The sequence below is a fragment of the Ambystoma mexicanum genome, chromosome 10, assembly GCF_040938575.1.
Source record: "Ambystoma mexicanum isolate Mex_15411 chromosome 10, UKY_AmexF1_1, whole genome shotgun sequence".
NCBI lineage: Eukaryota > Metazoa > Chordata > Amphibia > Caudata > Ambystomatidae > Ambystoma > Ambystoma mexicanum.
Window position 1 is genome coordinate 158,819,604 of NC_090932.1, and position 22,691 is coordinate 158,842,294.

The 22,691-nt window shown below is 50.2% G+C and overlaps 1 protein-coding gene across 1 annotated transcript in view; it reads left to right on the forward strand.

Annotated features, from left to right (window-relative positions):
- LOC138492838 (zinc metalloproteinase-disintegrin-like batroxstatin-1) overlaps positions 1 to 22,691 on the forward strand; it is a 1,052,270-nt gene that overhangs the window by 29,028 nt on the left and 1,000,551 nt on the right. The window contains exon 2 of the mRNA XM_069620180.1: positions 17,670 to 17,880. Within this exon, the coding sequence (XP_069476281.1) occupies positions 17,670 to 17,880 (211 nt within the window). The remainder of the gene's footprint in view (positions 1 to 17,669; positions 17,881 to 22,691) is intronic.

Sequence of the window (22,691 nt, forward strand, 5' to 3'; positions counted from 1 at the left end):
CCATCCTGAGAGTTGCTATGCAGCAAATCAGGAAGGGGCTCACTCTCATCCTCTTCTTGCCCTGAAGCTAGCAAGAGACATGAGACCTCTGCTCGCCTGTGGAAAGGCTTGAGCCTGTTGACATGGAATATCTGAGGGGCTACCCCAGAGGCTCCCATGTCAACCAGATAATTGACTTCGCCCATCTTGGAGATGATCCTGAAGGGTCCAGTCCACTTGTCTGCCAGAGCTCTAGGCTTGGTAGGCTCCATCACAAGGATTTCCTGTCCCGGAGTCCAATCCACTTGCGAGGCTTTAAGGTCATGCCAGTACTTATTCAATTCCTGGCCTTGAGATTTGCTGTTGCCTGACCCATCATCTGTGTCATCCTCCGTCTGAGGCCTAACACATAGTCCCCCACTTGCTTGGCGGGACCTGGAGGGGTGGCTTCCAAGCCTTCTCTGATCAAGGCGAGGGGCCCCCTCACGGGATGTCCAAAGAGTAACTCAAAGGGGCTGAAACCAACACCCTCTTGAGGTACCTCTCTGTAAGCAAACAGCAGGCATGGCAGGAGGAGATCCCATTTCCTCCTTAGGGGTTCTTCCACAGCCCCTAGCATGCCCTTGAGAGTTTTATTAAATCTCTCAACCAGACCATTGGTCTGGGGGTGGTAAGAGGTGGAGAACTTGTAGGTTACCCCGCACTCTTTCCACATGGTTTTCATGTAACTAGACATGAAGTTGGATCCTCTGTCAGAGACAACCTCCTTGGGGAATCCAACATGGGTGAAAATGCCCAGGAGAGCCCTGGCAACCACCTTGGCAGTAACAGTCCGAAGGGGTATTGCCTCAGGGTACCTGGTGGCCTGATCTACCAAGACCAGGATGAACCGATGTCCACCTGAAGTGGGAGGGTCAAGGGGACCGACGATGTCGATGCCCACCCTCTCAAATGGTGTGCCAACCACTGGCAATGGCTGCAGTGGGGCAATGACACTACCTCCAGTCTTGCCAGACAACTGACAAGTTGGGCAGGTCCTGCAGTGGGACTCCACCTCTACTCCCATCCGTGGCCAGTAGAAATGGACAGAGAGCCTCTGCTTAGTCTTCTTGGTCCCAAGATGACCAGCCAAGGGCACCTCATGCGCCAACTGCAGTAGGAAGGGCCTGTAAACCTGGGGTACCACCAACCTCTTGAGGGCACCAGGTTCAGGCTTAGTGGGTTCACTAACAAGGAGCTCACCCTCCCAATAAATCTGGAATGTTCTAGGCACTTCTCCTTGTTCCTGGGACAGGGCCTTTTTCCTCAGTCCCTTGAGAGAGTGGCATTCTCTCTGTCCCTTACAGAAGTCTGCCCGGGAGGGTCCCCCTTCAGTTAACAAGCATTGAAGGTCGGGATGATCCTCCATTTTGAGAACCTCTCCCACAGGAGAGTCTTCTGTCTCTTCTCCCACAGGAGTTGAGTTTGGGTTTTCCACTGGACCCAGCCCGTCCGGAGCACGGATCCCAATGGGTGCTGTCGGAACAGCAGGAAGAGAAGGTGTTCCCTCCACAGAGGTGGCCTTCTTGGTCTTCCTTCTTCTTGACTTCGGCCTCGCCTTTGGCTCGGGTACCTGACCCACAGCCAGACCCGGTGTCACCTGTGACCTAGTGACTGCAGCAGCAGTCATGGGAAGACCATCCGAGATCAACCCCAACTCTACTAGATCATTTCCTAACAGAATGTTAGCAGGGACATTGTCCTGAACCAGGACAGGAAGCTTTGCTGTCTTGTCTCCAATCATGAGTGTGACTAAGGCTACAGGTGATAATTTGGGAGGCCCACCAGCTAACCTGGTGGTTTGCAGAGGAGCACCTGCATAGTCCTCTGGCTTGAGCAGGGTCCTGTCCACCACTGTCATGCTTGCCCCAGTGTCTCTCAAACCAGTAGAAGGCTGGCCATTCAAGAGGACACTTCTCAAAAACCTACGGGTGTTCTGTGGGATAGTCGCCAGTACTTCTGCATACTGGTCCCAGGCCCCAAGGGACACTAAGGAAATCTCTACCGGAGCACCAAATGTGATCGCGGTAGAGGAGGGGAGGACAGTGGCCTCCACCTCAGACACGGGGTAAGGGTAGGTCAGGCTGACAGCCTGTACTCCAAGTGCCTTACCTTTACACTTGGAGTCACCCCTTTTGTGATCCAGAGCCCCACAGTCCCAACAAGCGCCAGGAGTGCGGGGTACGGTACTGGAACCACTGGGAGCCTGCTTTGCAGCAGGTGGACCACTACTCTTATTCCCACCCACAGATGACTTATCCCCACTAGATTTTTGGGTCTTGGGAGAGGAAGGTTTAGGTTTACCCGACTGTGACTGCTTGCGGGACTCCTCAGCTTTCTGAGAGGCCCCCTTTTCTTTGTCCTTGTCCTTCCCACTGGAGTCCTTAGGGGACACCCGGTGGGAGACCCACATGTCAGCCAACCTAGCCAGCTTAAAGGGGTCCAAAATGTTCTGGTCAGCCACATACTGACGCAGCTCGGGTGAACAGGCTTCAGAAAAATGCTCAAAAAACAAGAGGTGGGACAATTCAACAAAAGTCTTAACCTTGTATCCATTAATCCACCCCATCATGTTCATGTGCGCAGCACTCACCCAGTCAACCCAAGACACATTCTCTCTTTTCTTAAAATCCCTGAACCTTCTAAGGTATTGGGTAGGTGTCTTGCCAAACTTGGCAATCAAAGCAGACTTCATACACTCATACTGACCCCTTTCTTCCACACTCAGCTTCAGAATACAGTCATATCCAGTTTGAGGCACTCTGCTTAACAAACACTTAGCCCAATCTCTTTTATCAACATCATGAATCGCACAAGCCATTTCAAACGCTTCAATCCATTGGAGGATAGCTGAACCCTCCACAAATACACCAACCAAATCTTTCATAAACTTGGTGGCTGGGGACCTGACACTCTCACTGGTTTTAACTGAAGTCTCCACTCTAGCTTTCTCTAGCTGGATTCTCTTACATTCAGTGTCCTGGCTCTTGAGTTCAAAGTCCTTATTCTTGAGCTCCACTTGTTGAGCCAACTCCTCTTTCTTAAGTTCAGCATCTATTTCCAACTTGCGGTATTCAAAGGCCAATTTCATCCTTAATAACTCAAGGAATTGCTGGGGTTTCGAACAGAGGCAGCAGGAATGGTGGCATTCCCAGAAACAGATTCAGCAGAAACCCCAGGGGCAGAGTCCTCATTGGTTGCATTCCCCCCCTCATCAAGAGTTTCACCATCAGTCTGGTAGTCCACCAGGGCAGCTATCAGCTCAGCCCTAGACTTATCCACAAAGTCTAACTCCCTGGCTTCACAAGCACTCTGGAGAGCCTCCAAGCTCATCCGAGTCAATTTGCCATTTGCAATAGACTCCATTGTTTGTAATGCAGTTATCTTGTACACAACTAAACCTTAATTTAATAAAGTGCGGATATCTTTTGTAAGTGGCACGGTTATACACTGATTCTTAAAACCATAAGCATCCCACCGCTGCCACCAGTGTGAAGAAGACCGGTGGGGGGTGTCTGTACTTCTGCTCTCTATATGGTAGAAGAGAGGCACAGAAGACCCCAGCCAAGATTCTCTATTACGGTAGCAATGGACAAGCAATCAAGGCCTAGCTTCTCAGGAGGTGATGCAGGCTGGTTCTTAAGTACAGTGTAGTCCCCAAGCCCCCACAAAGGAATGTCCACACACTGTATTGATTAGAACACAGTCTTTATATAATCAATATTCAAGGTTATGTACACTTATCATAATAACTCACTTTGTACTTAGGAAAATCAGCAATGGCAAATATATACAATTCTAAAGTGGTACCACCCTTTGTATTAGATCTCATTAAAGTGCATCAACAATACTGTAACAATGTCACACAGATCAATAGAGTGAAACCAGCAATAGAGAGAGGAGAGAAAATAAGATGGTTGAGCAATAGGCAGAATACTGGTCCCTACCACTAGACACAGTTCTGTGTGGTGATCCCCCCACCTGGGCAACCTGTAAAATAAAGATATAGCACAAGCCCAGTCCATATATTGTTCTGCAAGTCTTATTCCCTCCTATAATGTTTTTACCCCCCCAATGTACCTGGTGGAGTCGAGTTCTTCGAAGAGGCGTCGACAGATCCTTCTTGAGCGACCCCCTTTCAAGCGGGAGTCACGGATCATCGAGAGGCGTCGAGAAGCGTCGAGGAACTCGGAGTTCGGGGACGGGGAATCGACGGCCCTTCTTGAATGCCTTCCCTTTCAAGCGGGAGACACGGGGCGTCAAACGTCCGTCGACAAACAGGGTAGAACGGCGTCGATGAGGCGGCAGCTTCGTCCGAGCGGTGCTTGTCGGCGTCGGAGCGTCGGCGTCCTGCAAGGCAGAGGCGTGCGGGGCACCTCGGTGACAATAGTTCTGGACCGCAAAGATTGTGGAGACGGAGGCCCAGCAAGGGCGTTGAGTCGTTCGAGTCTTTGTGGTCTTCGGGAGGCGGGAAACCCACCGGCAAGTTTCTCCTCGGCGCGTTGGTCGTCCTCGACTTTCTCCGGCAGGATAAAGCGGTCGACGGTGCGGACGAGGGAGTCCTTCGATTCGAATGTTCTTAGGCAAAGGAGCGGACGGCTCCGGTCGTCGGCGGCACGGCGTCAAGTGGTTCCCACGGCTGGGCAACACAACTTCGACGGGCCTCCAGCGGTTACACAAACCTGCGAACCCTGGTCGATGGCAATGGACTTCGACGACGGCGATGTCCGGGTGCTTCACTTCGATCTCCTCGGCGGTCCCGTCTCGGGTCGGCAGCCTTTCGAGGGTCTGTCTTCCAGGGCGCTTCGGCGAAGATGGAGCGGTACTCGATGGTCCCTCGTAGCACGGGAAGAGGGCGCCTTACCAGGTCCTCTCTCGGGTCAGTCTTCGACGATTTCGGCAGCCTTCGGATCGGTCAAAGCAAATGCAACAGCAAGTCTTCTTCTTCCAGCTGGACGTCCAGGATCAGCAGTTCCAGTTACTCTTAGAGTGGAGACTCAGCTCCAGAATGCTTCTGAACGCTTCTGAACGTTCCCTGAACCTTCTGAACAGTGGTGAGAGGTCCCCAGATATACTATTCTGTCTCTCATCCACACTGCTGGCACACACTCAGCAGCCAATCATACAGGAGGGCATTCATGCCGTCAGTCAGCCAATCAGGCACACAGTGCATTCAGGCCACACTCCTCCCTTTCAGACACTCACAACAAGGAATGTGGATTGGGACAAGTACCCAGCCATTCAACACTACACACTGCATTCAGGCCAGTTTCAGGCAGGGCTGTCTCAGTCTTTGTCTCTCATGCCAGAAACCAGACAACCACAACAAGGAGTGTATATTGGTCACACACTCCATTAACCCAGGTCCCACCCACAGGAGGTACCCACAACATACAGTCACTGGGAAGGCTCCAGTCAGTCTAGCTGGTCCTTCACAACACCACCATATATGAAACTTCCACCCAACAGCCAGTCAGGGGGAAGGGACAGAGTCAGGGCTTCCCAGGACTTTGGGAAAACAAGGTAACAGGCAATAGAGAGCAAGAGGCAACAGGGGCCATCTTGTTTCCTATCAGGAATCAACTGATCCCAATGGCAGGGCCTGGGTATCCCAAAATGGAGGACACCCAGAGCACCTGTCAAATTCAGCATGGAGCTGCCACCAGCCCATACCCTGCTCTGTGGGCCACCCACAGGTGCCCAAAAACATACACTAGGGGCACAGGGTTGTACCCCTACCCATGGGTGCCATAAGGGTATCCCATGGGTCTGTTCACCAAACCAAAAGAGAGAGCTTCACTGCCAGGAGTCCCACATGGACTCCTGGGCAGAAAACATGACAGAACACACGATAAAAAGCAGTAAAGGACAAGGATTCAGAGGCCCTGTCCCTCTGATGCATTTCCAGCATCACACCGCCCCCTCCACCCATTCCTTGATCTGTGGGGAGGCCACTGCACCTCCCCCTCCATTTGCATGCTGTATCCATTCCAACCGCTTATTCAAGGCCAAGTTAAGATCCCCCATCAGAATGATTTGCCCCCTTGCAAAATTCTCCAAGGTGCCCAGGGTCTTTCGCACAAACCGATCTTGTCCCACATTTGGAGCATATACCGAAGGTATGGTGTAAAATGTACCCATATGGTCCCCCCTCATCATGATGAACCTCCCATTTTTGTCCCTGAGAATGTCTTGGGTTCTAAAGTCCATACCCCTCCCAAATGCTAGAGCCACCCCCCATTTGTTTGTGGGGCCCGACGCGAACAGTATCTGCCAGAAGCCGTTCAGCCGCAGACGACCCTTGACTTTCCACAACAAGTGGGTCTCCTGCAGCGCCAGAACATCAGGTGCGTGCGTCCTTGTAATTTGTTCCAGTTTAGTCCACTTGAGGGGGGGAATTTAGCCCCCTCACATTATGCGTTAGCCACTTGAATCCTGAGTGGAGATCTGACGTGCCCCCCTTACCTACCTCTCTGCCCTCATCCCAGACCCTCCCTTGGCCGCTCTCCCTCCCACCCTCTTGGGTGTCCCTCTGTTCCGCCTCCTCCCCCGCAACCAGATGCCATCCACCGTCCCGATAATTCCTGCGCTACTACACCAGATGCTATGTCCCCCCTTATCCCTCACCCTTCTCGCCCTCCCTCTCCCACCCTGAACCCCCAATTTAGGGCAAGACCGTTCCCTCCCCCCAATCCCTCTGCCCTCCATTCCCAACCCCACAGACAATCCCGTCCTTGCTTGTACCAACATGTTTTTTACTCCTAGGCCCTTTGTGATACCCTAGTTCCCACCACCCCCTTAGAACTCTCTAGCTGCAATCAGATCACCCAGGCCCCCCTGCGCTATGACCCACCTCCCCCTCAGAGCCCTGAGCTTTCAACCCCCCAGTGGGGCCATGCAGCACAGCCCTTCTCTTGCCCCGTTCCCCCACAGTAGCCCATTCCTAGGGTCTGCCCCTTTCCCTCTGACTTCCTCGGCATGGTGGCACACCTTCGTGCCCCCCCCCGCCCTCATTATCCAGCTCCAATTGTATCATGCTAGCCGCCTCCTGGAGCGTAGTTGCTCGCCTCTGACTCCCCTCCCACGCTAACATTAAACCAAAAGGAAAAGTCCACTTATATTTTATCCCTTTCCTAGTCAACTCCTTCAAAACCGGACCCATGCCCCTTCTTTTCATTAGCATACATGTAGCCAAATATTGAAACTAGGATATTTCTTGCCCTTTCTAGAGTACCGGTTCGCTCTGCCTAGCCACCCGCAACACTGCTTCCTTCTGCCCATACCTGGCAAAGGCGACCACAACATCCCGAGGTCTAGCGTTGGAACCACCAGGGATCCGGCCAACTCTATGGACCCTGTCCAATTCTATCGAGCCCAGGGCCCCTTCTCCCAACTGCCTCTGCTCTGGCTGCCGGGACTTCTGGTCACCGCTTCTTTGGGTGCCCTTCCGCCCCCTCCTCTCGCCGGGGCCTGTACCTGCTGCTCGCGCCTCGCCTTCCTCCCCACTCCTCACCTCGGATCCCAGGCACTGCTGCCCTGGGAGGAGGTGCCACTCTTCTCCGCTCTGCCACCAGCCGGCTTGGTAGTGGTTCCACAGCAGGACGCCACGCGGCCGCCCCCCTCAGGTCTCCGCTTCCCTCCTCTCTCTGCAGCAGCTCTCCGATAGAGCTACAGTGACACCGCGTCTCTCTCCTCTACTGCCTCCGCTGGTCCGCTCTGCTAGGCTCTCACCTCTCCCTCGCTGCCTTTCCAGGTGCCGACACCCGTTTCACGGTTCCACCCGGGGGGCCTCTCCTCTCCGCCAGCAAGCACCAGCCTGAACCACCATGATCCACCAGCCCAAGTCTTTGCATTCCTTTTCTAAAGAGACCTCAGGATCATCCACCGGGAGCCAGCTCTGTCACAATTCCAGATCCGCTCCTTGTGCAGGAGATATGAACCCTGCTAGAGAAAGGTGCAATAGAACATGTACCTGTAGCGCAGAGGAACAAGGGTTGGTATTCCCCTTATTTTCTCATCCCCAAGAAGGACGGAGAACTGAGACCCATCTTGGACTTAAGAAACTTGAACAAGTTCCTCAAGGAAGGACAAGTTCAAGATGGTCACACTTTCTCAGATCCTTCAGGCTCAAGACTGGTTGGTATCAATGGACCTTCAGGATGCTTACGTTCATGTGCCAATCCATCTCAAGCACAGAAAGTACCCGAGGTGTGCTTTTGGCTGCTCTCATTATCCGTTTCGAGTTCTGCCATTCGGGCTGACCTCCGCCCGAGGGTTTTCACCAAACTGATGGTGGTGGTGGCAGCGAGTCTCAGGAGAGGGGGGTGGGGATTCACGTCTACCCCTACCTGGACGATTGGTTAATCGGGGCTCGTTTAACCGAACAGGCCCAGGAACATCTGAGGATCACTTGCCACTTCCTTCACCAAATGGGCTTCTCCCTCAATTACAAGAAGTCCCATATGATACCATTCCAAAAGCTCCAGTTCATCGGTGCGGTCTTGGATACTTCCTTGGCAAAGCCTTGCCTCCGGACGTGAGAGCTCAACACATTCTGCAGATGGTAACAAAATTCCAAAATGCCCAACGTCTACCGGCCTACGCTTTTCTGAGGTTGCTCGGCCTCATGGCATCCTGCATTGTTCTGGTGCCAGAGGCCAGATTGAGAATGAGATCCCTTCAATGGTTCAATGGGCCCTCAGGACTCAGTGGTCCCAGTTTTCAGGCAATATGTCAGATCTTCTGCAGGTTCCAAGCAGAGTTACTCAAGACCTTCTATGGTGGGCTTGCAAGGACAATATTCTCAAGGGAGAATCTTTATAGGAGCCATGGTCAGTGATAACTATAGTGAAGGACGCCTCACTCACGGGGTGGGGAGCCGACGCCAACGACCTGACAGTAAGCTGTCGTTGATCTCTATCGGAGTCCAAACTACACATCAACCTTTTGGAGCTGAGGGTGATCAGACTAGCACTGAAGGCCTTCCTGCCGTCTGTACGAGCAAAGAATGGCCTGATAATGATGCACAACACAGTGGCCATGTACTACCTCAACGAGAGAGGAGGCGTAGGGTCACTACCACTGTGCAGAGAGGCAATGCAGCTCTGGTTCTGGGCAATACAAGAAGGAATATCTGTCAGCGGTCCACCTAGCCGGAGAGCAGAACACAGCGGCAGACCCTCTGACCAGGCAGAGTACAGTCTCCCACGAGTGGGAACTAGCTCAAGAAGTCCTTCAAGAGATCTTCACCCTTTGGGGAACCCCTCAAGTGGATCTGTTTGCGACCAAGGTGAATCAGAAGTGCGAACAGTATTGCTCAAGGGAATTTCCTCCGAGAGGAACTCTAGGGGACGCGTTCATAGTGGACTGAGAATTTCCACTCCTGTACGCGTTTCCTCAATTCCCCGTCATTCCTCATGTAATCAGGAGGTTGAGAAAGCTTGGGAAAACCATGATCCTAATTGCTCCGGATTGGGCCCTGAGGACGTGGTACCCGGACCTGGACTTGTCCATCTGCCCTCCAATACGTTTTACACAAAGAGAGGATCTTTTCTCGCAAGAGGAAGGTCGGGTTCTCCATCCAGAGGTCAAGACACTCAACCTTCATGCATGATTTCTGAGAGGCTGAGATATAAGGATTGGGACCTTCCGGATGGCATAATGGAGATTTTGCTTTCGGCCAGAAGGCCAGCAACACAATCTTTGTACCAGTGTCGTTGGAACAAGTTCAGTAACTGGTGCAAGGAAAATAATGTGGATCCTTTTCAATGTGCCACTCCTGTAGTGCTATCCTTCCTATTGCATCTGGCCAATCTTGGGCTCCAAATTGGTACAATAAAAGGATACTTTGCTGCGCTTTCCATCTTTAAGCGCTCCTCTGAGGAGGTTTCTTATTTCAAAATTCCATTACTTATCCAATTTCTGAAGGGACTCACTAACGTGTACTCTCCAGTACCATTTCAGGTCCCGGCCTGGGATTTAAATCTTGTGTTAAAGTTTCTAACAGGCATACCCTTTGTGTCTTTACATTCCTGTCTATTAAGGCTCTTGGCAATGACAACTGCCCTTCCTGTGGCACTAACATCAGCCCACAGGGTAAGTGAGTTACAGTCTATGTCATGCAAACCTCTTTATACTATTTTTCATAAGGATAAGGTAGTTCTTAAGGTTAAACCATCTTTCTTGCTGAAAGTAGTTTCTGACTTTCACCTATCACAAAAAAAAACACTTCCAACTTTCTACCCTTGCCCTCATTTGGGCAAAGAGGGGGAGATGTTCCATAGATTGGACCCAAAGAGGGCTCTGAGTTTTTATATAGCGAGAATGGTGAAATTCTGCCGGGAGGACCAACACTTTGTAGGTTGTACTGGTCCTGAATTGGGACTATCTGTGACAAAGCAAACTATATACCGCTGGATTACTCTAGCTATTGAGGAGTGTTACAAGCTAGCGGGGAAGGAACCGCCAGAAGGGCTTAGAGCTCATTCCACAAGGGGCATGTCTACTTCCGGGGCTCTTCAGAGGGGAGTCCCGGTAATTGACATCTGCTCAGCTGCAACTTGGGTGTCAATTCATACTTTTGTTAAGCATTACTGCTTAGATTCTTCATCGTCCCAACAAGGCCTATTTGCAAAAGCAGTACTCCATTCCATCCATGATAAGGCTAAATAGTACTCCCACCTCCTATTTTCTTAATGCTTTTGGAGGATATCGTAGATGAGGAATATGTGGGAGGACACAATCTATTCCAAGAACAAGTTACTTACTAACTGGTAACGTTCTTTCAACTGGATTTTCCTGCCACGTATTCCTCATCGCCCCACCCAACCTACCTACCCCGCTGTACAATTTACGTGATTTACACTTTGCATTTGCAAAGAGCTTACAATCTGAGGCACGCTTGGAAGGTTCCTCGAATTATAACGAAAAAACAGAACTGAAGCCAACAGGCACGGCACAAGCTATTTGTACTACTGGTGACGTCGACACGCCACAGTGGCTCTCGAGGGACATCGATGCCACAACCTCATACACATCGCCCTCTGCCGAAAATGTTTTTCCGAAAGCAGCGAAGCTGGCTAGATACGCTTTTTATAGATGAGGAATACATGGGAGGAACATCCAGTCAAAGTAATGGTACCAGATGGTAAGTAACTTGTTCTACTCGAGGTCCCATTGGTGGCGAACAAAAGCACCCATAACAAAGTTGTTAGGCTACAAAATGTAGGATCTTCTTGCCTAGGGCAAGGGGAATCAAAAAGTAGGATTCCCAGCATGTGAATCTATGAAAGATACCAATGCTGGAGAACAGGAGTTACAGGTAAGAAATGTACCTCATCTAAACTGTATACTCCGAACTCCCTCACCAATCTCATTAGTGAGGCCTGCATCACAGGGCCCATCTGTTCTTTCAATGACAACCTCTGTATCAGAATGGACGGTCAGGATACTCATATCCAGTGTCTCGTTCAGAGTTTTTACAGGCTTGAAAATTTGAGTGATGATCCAGTTACCAGTCAGTGACTTGGATTTAGCTGATGCATCCTTTTTCTTTATTTTTTAAATTGTGTCTTAGCCAATAGGACGACTTTACAATTTTACAGAAATAAAACATGAAAAGAAATTAAAATTCACATTTAGTTAGAATTAAGGATTAACCTCACAACTAACTTTCTCGAACTACTTGCTTCTGGACATTCATCTTCTTTAACCAACTCATGGTTATCTGGGGAAGCATCAATGGAGATATCATTTTCTCTCACACTCTGCTCCTCTTCTAGTAGCCCAGTATCTATAGAGGAGTTCCATCTAAGTTGGCGCAAAGATTTACGTGAACCTGAGCTGGGTCTTTGATTTCCTCTGCATTAAAATGGCTTCATCAACAATGTATCTATTACCTGACAAAACATAAGTTACTTGCTGAACATGAACCTCCCCCTTTCCCAAACAATGACTAATGCAGCGGCCGTCAGCGCCTTTGGCCTCTAATAATTTAAGGCTATGACAAATGTCTTCATTCTTTTGCTTAAAGTCCAATTCGGACACCTGGATTGTCATACAGTTAACACTTGGCATCAACACTTCAAATTGGTTCCCTTAGTTGAAACATTTTCACCAAGCAATGATTTGACCGGACTACTAGGCCTTGCTTCTATTCAGGAACGAGGAGGGCCTCTTCCCGAGGGATCTACACATTGCACATCAATCAAGTCAACCAATGCAGATGAATTACTCAGTCTATTAGGCCCAAAATGAAACCCTCCAAGACAAACATTTTTGCCATCAATTCTTTTAAAGTTTGCCTAACATCTCAAATCTCATATTGCACAAGTTCATGGCCTCTATCCATTAAGGATAGTAACCAAGAAAGAACAGGAAACGAAAAGGCATCTATCACCTTCTCAGCCAGGGATAAAGCAGCTTGTATACTTTGTTGGCACTTTTGTAGACCATGGATGCTCTGCCTCTCCAGATTTACTGATGGCAAACCCAAATAAAGTGCATGATGGTTCAAACCCGATAATTCAGAGCGAAGCTTATTTTCCAACTTTGAGGATGTTTCCCCAACTAACAAAGGGGTTCTATATAGACACGCATGTTCTTGCTTATCCCATGCTGGTGACTCAGCCCTTTCTGGTCCCAAAGGAAGTCTGACCCGTTAGGCTACTTCTTGAGAAACTGTCGGCCCCAACATAGAGACATTAGCAAGAAGTTCTCTTTGGGGACAGTTTTCAAAGTCCTCCAAATCTAAATTTTCCAAGGAACATAAGGCTACAGAGAAATTTTGAGTAAGATTATCCACTTGCTCAGTACATAGAATTGGTGAGCTTTTAGTCTATTTCCTTAGATGAGGCAGAGACTGGGACATTCTCGTTCCTTTTTCCTGTTAGAATTTCAGAAAATGTTGGTAAGGGGAAATTGTTGTCCTATGCTTTCATAGTTAAAACAGTATTGCCCAGATTTAGTGGTTCCTCTTTCTTTATTTTGCTGAATCAGAGATTTCCCTATCAACTGTTTTTACTGTCAAGCAGACATCTTGAAGAGTCAATCTCTGACACAGCATACCCGAACATAAGGAATATGCCATTTTATTTCAGGTTATTGCACGTTGGAGCGCTATGGAGCAGACTTAAGTTTGAGAGAGGCAGAGGGGAGACAAAGTACTCACTCAAACATTTATCGTCTTATAAAGATTGGCAGGGGGCCCTCCCCACACATCCACAGAACACCAAACGCAAAGCCTGCACACTGCTCATGCTCTTTGTATATGAAAGTCACTCCTCCTTCTTGGTAAAGCCTGTAGACAGACACCCAGACCATACACAAAGAACGAACTCCACCGCAGTCTCAGAAGTCGCCAACGTGAAATTGCCTCGCAGATCGCAGGTAACGCAGGACAGAACCAAACACATAGCCTGCACACCAATTTATTATTCTGTTCAGCAACATGGAGAGGTTTACCATATAAAATGCTGCTGAACGCTCTAGGAGAATTTAGGCAGTCCGTTAGTCCTGCATGAATGTGAGCACCCCTTCTCCAACTGGCAAGTGTTATTTCCAATCCTCTAACTGGTCTGATACCAGATTGGTGGGCTTCATGTATGATTGTGTGATCAATATAATCTTAAAATTGTTTGGATAATGCTCTTTCCAAGACTGCTCGAATAAGGAAGGTTGGTTATAGGTTGATAACGGGCAGAACTCTGAGGTTCTGGAATAATTGCCTATAGATATGGTGAGATAATGCCCCGCTTCAAAGGGTCAGGGACAGCCCCATTTCAGATAGATATGTTTGAATTCAGTATTCATATGTCTTTGGCAAGCCCTGGAACATAGGATTGAAGGGTCAAACTAAAAATCTCTTAAAATTCCTGTTTTGGAGGCCACCAGGGGGCGCATGCAAGATGGAGCCTGATTGCAAAGCTCCGGCCCCTGCTCAGAGATCAAGAGGAGTAGTGGCGGAGTTGGTATTTCGGGAACGGTAAGGGTGAGGTCCCCGAGCAGCGTGAACAAGGCGTCGACAGCGGGGTAAATGTAAAGTGTCCCTGACCCAAAGAGGTGGAAAATCGCGCTCTGAAACGGGTGACAGGCCCGGTGAGTGAGGAGGCGAGCCACCAGGGGGGAGTGCAGTGAGGGGCAGCAGAGAGCAGTGAAATCCATTGATGTAATTGCATACATGTTACGACAAATTGACCAATCAGTGATTTGTCTATGGTCAGAATATATTGCTTGATCTTTATTTTTGTTATTCTGTGTTGCACAATTGATTTGTTTTTGTTCTATAATTAATTTGTTGATGGATTCTAAATGATGTTGGATTCTTAATATTGTAATTGTATTAAAACTTTTCTCATTTCTTTTACTTTCATTTCTTTCTACTACTGATTTGTCATTCGAGCATTAGTTTAATTGTGTTAACTAAAGAATACAATGTTATATTTTTCCTGATGTTTAGGTTGAATGTTTTACATAGTGTCTTGGCTACTACATATTTGAGAGCTTCTTTGAGGACACGAGAATATATGTTACTTAAACATATAATCATGGTCCCCCGTTGGGTAGAGAGCCACCATTAGGTCAACGTACTTGGTAACAAGTAGATGCATACAGTTAGGATTGATTTGGTCTCTCGCTAGTACATATGGAGACAGTACACAGTGACTTATTTCACTGTTAGAGCTTGTAAAAAACAAAATACAAAAAGATTTATTTTTTTCTTCTCTGGACATTTTTTCTTTATTATCTGAGAGCCTGAGAGCGGTGCAGGCGGCACTAGGCCCGGGCGACTGTGCCGGGACTGGGTGTGTAGTGCGACAGAAGTGGAGACAAGGCAGGGCCTCCCCCTTGCCCAGTGTGCAGAGGGAAGGCACTACAGAGGCTCGAAGCCCTCTTGCGAGGAGCCGGAGCAGCGCTCCCCCACTGTGCTTTGGATCTGCTGACCTTCCCTTGCCCTTTTCACCCTGACCTTTTTCCCCAGGAGTGCTGAGGAGGACCAGGGAGGTCAGTGGAGCAGCCCGGGGACCTGCAATACCGGAGGTGAGGAGTGCGGGTGGAGCAGAGCGGTGCCCCTGCTTGGGAAGGTGCGGGGGAAGCCTGGAAGGCCATGAGAGGCAGGCAGAAGGATCCCCTACCGGGGGCGAGCAGGCAACTCCCAAGTGATGGCAGGGGGGCCAGCTGAGGACCCCTGGAGTGCGAGGCAGTGCAGCTGGGCAGGTGGATCGACAGGGAGGCAAGCAGAGCAACACCTGGAGGATCTCCAGAGTAGAAGATGAGTGGATAAAGAAGCAGCAGCAACAGCAGATCCAGAGGCCATGGGGCAGGTAAGACAGCCAACTAGTCCAGGCGCAGGGAGCTTGCACAATGACCGCTGGTCACAAGAGGGGACAAATGGGGAAGTGTATACAGCCCCTCAAGATCATAGGGAGAGTAGAGGAGTGTGGACTGGGGAGTGACCAGAGGACGGGTTGAGTTGGCTAGTGGCACTGACTGTATTTTGGCACAGTGAAGAGGTGGGAGAAGAGCCATTCCAGGGGCAGCAGGCCCAGAAGGTGTGCGGATGTAAGTGGGGCTCCCCCGAGGGCTGCTGATGAGAAGTGAGCTTGGCACACCGGAGGACGGTGAGGTGGGGAAGAATGACCCCCTGGTGGAGTGGTGAGCGATAAGAGGAGAAACAACGCAGCAGAGAGATTTGGCCTGGTGGATACGTTGGAGAACAACACTCGCAGAGTACAAATACTCCAAAGGTGGTGACATGGTGAAAGCAAAGGCTGATGGAGGGCCTTGCCCCGCCGAGCTAGGGGCCATACAAAATGAAATTCAGATGATTTGAGGGAATTTGTGGGAATGAGAACAGACATTGAAGCCAAAGTGGCATACTTGACGGCGAAGATGGCGACACTGGAAGTAAGGATGGACGGGGTGTAGGCAAACCAAACCTCCTCAGGGGTGCTCGAATCGCAGATGGAGACCCGTCTATGGTACACTGAAAGGAAGGAAGCGGAGTTGGAACTAAAGGTGGATGACATAGAAAATAGAGAGAGGCGCAACAATTTATTTATTGTTTGTGATACATCAGGCCCTCTCAAGCAAGAGACTTTGCATAAAAGAGACTTGGGCACAGAATTCCCTGATATCGTAAGAAGGAACTGTAAACTCGGGCCGGAGAAGCCCAGAAATGTGCTGTGCTCGAGAGTCCCGCCTTGTCCCGTGCTTAAAATGTGGGGAAAGGAGACTCCACCATAACATCCTAACTTATCATTTTGAGAACACTTCTTTCTTTCTTTGTGAACCTTATCCCACACTATTTTGTAGCATAGCGGTAAGGATTGGCAGAAGGTTTTTCTTAATATAGGCCCTTTTTGTTTGACTAGACTCTACCAGGACTGTATTATTATTTGATGGTCGTAGCTTGCTCTCATCTTAGATTTAGGTCTAGATTAGGCGTTCATCTCACCCATTTTTACAGTTTAATGAACACCCTTGAACTGTGATCACTTGTGTCAGTTTTGCTTTGATACCATGCCTTCCTTCCAATACCTGCAGCTGTCTCCTGTCTTGTACTCTGTCGTAGGAGCTGCAAAGGGTCATGGAACCGACTCAACGCTGTCGAGCATCCAGATCATCTCAGGTTCTGTCCCATGGTCCTTCCCCGAAGGCCCCTAGTGACATTTACGACCCCTTGCTCCATTGATGCTGAAACCAAATAACCTTGAACCGTTAAGACTGATTGCTTTACCGACTTCCCTACAATCAGTATGCAGAGTGCATCCGTTTCCTTCGTGAAACTGTTGTCCTCTGTGTTCTTTTATAGGGTGGGTTGTATTTTGTAGTGTACTAGAACTGTCTTGTAATAGTACATTTTCCAGCATGGGGTCTGGCATGGATCCACATGCTCATGAATATTTCTCGTTGTCAGGCTGAGAATCCTCGGTAAAAGAAAAACATTTCCACTTACAAAACTGTATTTCTTCCATAAACCAATCAATGTCCTCTGTCATACTGTCCCGAGCCAATGACAGCCCTCTCCCTAAGCCCCTCCTTTGGCAGCCATCTTCAGATTTTTACTGCATGCTTCAGTGTTGGGAGTCCTCGAATTTTGTTCTGTGAGTTACTTCTAGGTTTTTTCATGTTTTTTTGCGGAAAAAGGTTCTGTTTTTGTTCCAAAAGAGCCTGTGTGCTCTTCTCACCATCTGCTCACAGCGGGCATCTGTTGTCGGTGAAGTTCAGCGCCCCTCAAGGGTGAAGATCATCAATGTTTACAGAAGGTCATCAGACCTATTTTGCACCCTCCAACCAGGACGGAGGAGAAGAAAGAAGGAAAATACCTTTTCAAGCCCTGCACCAAGTCCGGGCTCTGGAACGTGTTTGTGGAGGACAAGCACTTACAATACCTCTACAGCCTGCATCCTGACCACAAGAAAGAGGATTGCGAGATTTGTCTCAGATTCTCGACAATGGACAGGCACAGTAGACTGGCGGCGTGGCTGAATGCCAAGGCCTCTGGCCAGTGTCCCAAGCAGGGACATAGCTCCCCCAAGGCCGGTCAGTCCGAGGAGCCGGCTTCTGAGTCCTGTGAGGGCGCCTCATCCGTGGAGGCCCAAGATGAGGTAAAGCAAAGTGCAATCGACATCACCCTCCACCTCCATTGCCAGCCGGCAATCAAGCTCCTCCTCGAAGAGAAAGTCATCCAACCCGACTAAGCTGCGGGAGAAACCCGAGAAGCCGCAGATGGAGAAGGCTGAGCTGCCCAAGAAGGCCCAGGCGGCATTAGAAAAGTCTTTGTCGATGATAGAGCTGGTGGCAGCTGCTCTTTCGAAAGCCAAAGGGGCTGACCCTGAGAGGGTAGCCCCCACAGTGCTGAAGGTATCCCTCCCTCTGAGGCGAGAAGCCACCGTGGTGACTTTGACAAGGTCTGCCGGCACTCTGGAGAAGGGGACAACCCCCTCAGAACCTGGTTCCACCCCCTCAGGGTGGAAAAAAGGGGGGGATAAAGGGGCCCCATATCAGTCCCAGGCCGGGGCTCAAGCCATAGACATTTTGTCCACAGAGGACAAGGATATGGAGTCCCTGCACACGGTCCACGAGGACGTGGAAGAGGGCGCAGGGCCCAGTGTTCCGATCACACCAGTCACCCTGAGAAATGGGTCTCTGGACATCCCACTAACCCTCCAAACCTTGGTGTTGGAGATCCAGAAGAGGATGCCACAAGGACCTTTTCCAACAGTCCCCCAGGCCTACCATCAACCGCCGACGAAGAAAAGAAAGTGCCATCTGATGCCCCTTTTTCAGCCTCCACACCTGTGTCGGGTCCCATATCGCCCAGCATACCCGGACATGGGGACGGATACGGCCACGACAACAACATTGTCGGAGTAGGCAGCGGGTCCCCTCAGCCTAGGGCGTACACACCAGACGAGGTGAGACGTTCCATTCTATGATTGCCAAAGCTCATGCCCGAGTACACCAGGAAGGAGGCTTTCCTGTACCAAAGGCGTGCGGCCAAGAGGAAGTCAATCATGGCAGTACCCCTCCTGGAAGACGTGTGGGACGAGGGCCTGGTCCACTTGAACACTTGCACGGCTCCAGCCAAGCGAGATAGGCTAGAGAAGGAATACTGGATACCACAATCTGCACCCAAGTGCCTGAGGTTGCAACCGTCGCCAGATTCTGTGGTTTCGGCGACCATGAGGAAGCAGTCATCCAACCCGTCGTTGTCGTCTTCAGTCTCCAGACAGCGAGAGTAAGAAGTTGGACGCCATGGGGAGGAAGGTAATCTACACCGTGGCGTCCACCATCAAGGCGGCCAAGGCACTGGCAATCCTAGCCAGGTACGACAGCTGTGGTACAAGCTGGGGCCTATTCTGGAGTTGCTCCTCGGCGACAACAGGATGGAGGCGATCTGAAACTGCACTGGTCACCTGGCTACCCTCTGTTCTCGGGCCCAGATCCCCTCCCTGCCAGTTGCACACCTGCACTCGGGGGCTGTTCTCTGTATCCCTACAGCCCCTACCAGCACTTACCACCACCCTGCTGCACTTATTTATTATTTATAGTTTTTAATTTATGTTACTGTTATTCCTATCTACTGCACTGCCGCCTCCCCTTTCCCCTAGCACTTTCCCCCTTCCCAGCTCCCCTGCACTTGCGTGATCTCAATGTCACCTGGCCTAGTAGGATCACTGTCTCTGTTTTCCCGTTGTTCCCCCTCCCTTGCCTCGTCACGCCTTGAAACACTTGTGGATAGGCGTGTTATAAATGCCATATCATATCATATGAGTACCCCCTTTCCGTCCCATGTTTTTCCCTCCACAACTCCACCAAATCCAACTCCCCCATAATTTGGTGCAGCGCTTCTCACGCCTGTAGTTTCGTAGTGCCCCCTTCACTGTTCTGTCCAGCTCCGGGTATAGGGTGCAATTGAAGTCTCTGCCCCCGATATACACTCCTGTTCGTTGACCTCCTGTCAGTTTCACCACTGAGGGGTAGTCATTCCTTTCTATATTCGGGGCGTATGAGTTTGAAACACAGATTTCCCACCAACCCATAATGGAAATTGTCCTCCCTTCTGTGTCTCCCACTGTTCGTTCCACCTTGATGGGGATCCCCAGAGCTACCCATATCAGCACTCCTCTGGCGTATGTCGAGTGCGAGGAGCCAAATACCCACTTAGATTCAAACGCTCTTAGATCTGCCCCTGCATGTGAGTTTCCTGCACCAGTGCCAAATGTATGGAATGTCTCTTTAGGTATTATCCTACCTTTGCTCTCTTTCCCTTGTTGCCTAGTCCCCTCACATTCCAAGTGCCTATCCTAAGGTGGTTCACGCCTGTGCCTTTGAGTAGAATATGTTTGCTTGCGGTTGGTCTCTCCCTTTTGGGACCTCTTGTAGCACCAGTTCCCCTGCCCCTCAACCAACTTCCCCCCCCAACGTTAAAAAGTTCTCCCCCAACCCTCCCCCTTCCCTCAACCTATACCAACCAAGGTCAGCCTCCATTTCACAGCGGGTAAGTGTGTTCACAGGGATCCCAATGTGCGTGGTGGGCTGGATCATGCCCACACCAGCCGCAATGCATCAAACATTAGCACTGATCTCCTTCGCCAAACCACGCTTCTCGCCATCCTCCACTTTAGCCCACCACTGTCTCGTTATCTCTTTCCCCTGGCTGACGGCCACCTAGATCCCTGCATGCTCTCGTCAACGCTTTCCTCTCATGCTTCCTGCGGGGAGGTAAATAAGGAAGATTTATCCCTCCATCACTCGCAGTTTCGCTGGAAAGATACTCACGTATCGCAGATTGAGTTCCGGAAGCCTTCTGCGGGCCGAGTCAAAGGACCTTCTTTGTCTACTTGCATGAAATCCGGAAAGATCAAGTTTTGGCTTTCTCCACCTCCATGTATCCAGCTTTTGCGTGCCACTTGGAGTACTGTATCTCTATCTCGGTAATTCAACAATTTGGCCACTATCGCTCTAGGTTGACCTCATGGGGGTGGGAGTCTACCCAGTGCCCTGTGCACCCGCTCCACCGTGAATAGTTTCGAAAATACTTTGGGTCGCAGAGATTCTAGGATCAGTTTCTCCACATATAGTTCGGTACTCTGCCCTTCTTGACTTTCGGAACCCCCACCAGGCGGATGTTATTGTGCCGGGATTGGCATTCAAAGTCCTCCATTTTAGCCTCCAGCCCTCGAGTCGCCCCCACTAGGCCGCACATTTGGTTCTTGAGTTTCGCTAGGTCGTCCTCCACAGTGCTCACCCTGTGCTCCACCTTCGTCACTCTTTCGCTGACTTTGCGTAGGTCTGCCCGCACCAGAGACACATCTGCCCCAACCTCCTGTATCTCCTGTATTTTCCCCTCCAGGGATGACCTAGCCTCCTGGTTGGCCGCCATCAGTCCTTCCAGGTAACCCCCCTCTCGCCTCTCCTTCCGCTTCAGATGCCGCGGCCTCTCCACCCTGTGGATTACTTGGCTTTTGCTTGGTGGCAGTGAAGTTGTCCCTTTTTTGCTGCCTCTTCACCATGACTGCTCTCAGGGTTTCCTGGCTTTTGATGACCCCACACTCTTGCTTCTCGGGTTTTCCCAGCGGTTGTTCCTTGGAATGTTTTATATTGCTTGGTCTGGATTGACGATTAATTCTACGCTTTCCGTGAAAAGCGGTGTGGGGCGGATCCTCAGCGTCTGCTCCGCTGGGCTGTAATTTCTGCACAATTCCAGCTCCCCTGTTAGTGGCCCTCTAGCCTGTGATGTGATCAATCCGTGCCCTTCTGGTCCAACTGCTGGGTCACGCTGTTGCTATTCACTCGGGGGGGATTTGCACAGAATCTTTCAGATCAGGTCCAAGCAGAGTCACTCAAATGTTGCACTCCCCCAATTCCTCAATTTGGTCTGGTGCTCCCTCTTGAGTTTTCTGGTGCAGACAGGTCGTGCTCCGCTCCTATCTTCACACCCGCGTGGTACTCAACTGTTGTGTTGCACCCCAGGGTCCTGTGCTCATCCTGTACTTCTGCCTTTCCCTCTCTTATGTCTCCCGTTCTCGGGCGGCCTCCAATATCACTTCTCCCCAGGGTTGGCACATTCTCCCCTGTCCTGGTGATAGGACGTTTTGGGAGGGAGGGACTCAGTCGCGCACCCATCCCTTTGCTGGAGGGTTCTCCTTCGCTGCCTGCTCTTTGCCCCTCCAGACTATCCAATGTTGTTGCTGTAGTCACTGCCCCTTGGGCTTGCGCTGACCTGGCTCTGTTCCAGCGCTCCTCGCTGTCCTCCTCACCCTTTCTAGGTCGCAGGGATCTGCACTCCACAGGAGGGACTGAGTGTTTTGTGGGGTGGATGAGTGACTGCCGTTTGTCCCTTGGTTCTCCTTTTTTTTGTGCCGCCTCTTTTTGCAGTCTGATAACGCTCCCCTGCTATTATCGGGGAGGTGCTGAGTGTCGCGGCTCCAAGCACTGCAGGGCTGGGTGGGGTATGAAGTTCAAACGTCCCTGCCTGCAGTCTTCGCGCTCGCTGCCATTTTGCTTCGAGTTTCGACCCCGCTTTGCCTCCTTTCAGTCTAGTGGTTGGACCGGCTCTCATTTCTCCTCTTGGTTCCATGCCTTGGGTTCCCTGTGTGTTCCGACCCACGATGTGCTGTTTCTCGCTGTACAGAGTGTCTTTCATCCAGATAAATGTAGGATAGTTTGTGATCTGGAGCGGGAGCTCTGAAGTTTCACTGCTTCATCAGCTGCTGGCCGCACCCCCTCCTGCGACAATATCTTGATGAGAATTTCACCAACGCACTCATAAGGGAATCCAAGACATCTGTGGGGGCTTCGTTATTTTTTTATCCCTAAAAAAGATACTAGTGAATTAAGACCATGTATTGATCAACAAGGCCTAAATAGAGGGACCACAAAGGAAGGGTGTTGCCGGTCTGCTGCCCTGTAGTCCATCTGCTCGAGAATACCTCAGAATACAAATGGTTTTACGTTGAGAATCAGAAGGAACTCTTTCATGATACCCAGCACACTGGCAAGGAAACAAGCTGGGTTATAGTCTATCTCTGGGAATTCATTTAAATCCAAGTTACAGATTAATGTACAAGATTGTAAACAACTATGGAAGAGCCCTGAAGATGGATACAATGGAATATCCGAAACCCGTTAGCACTTACATTTGAAATTTTTGATTTCTTGATTAAGCT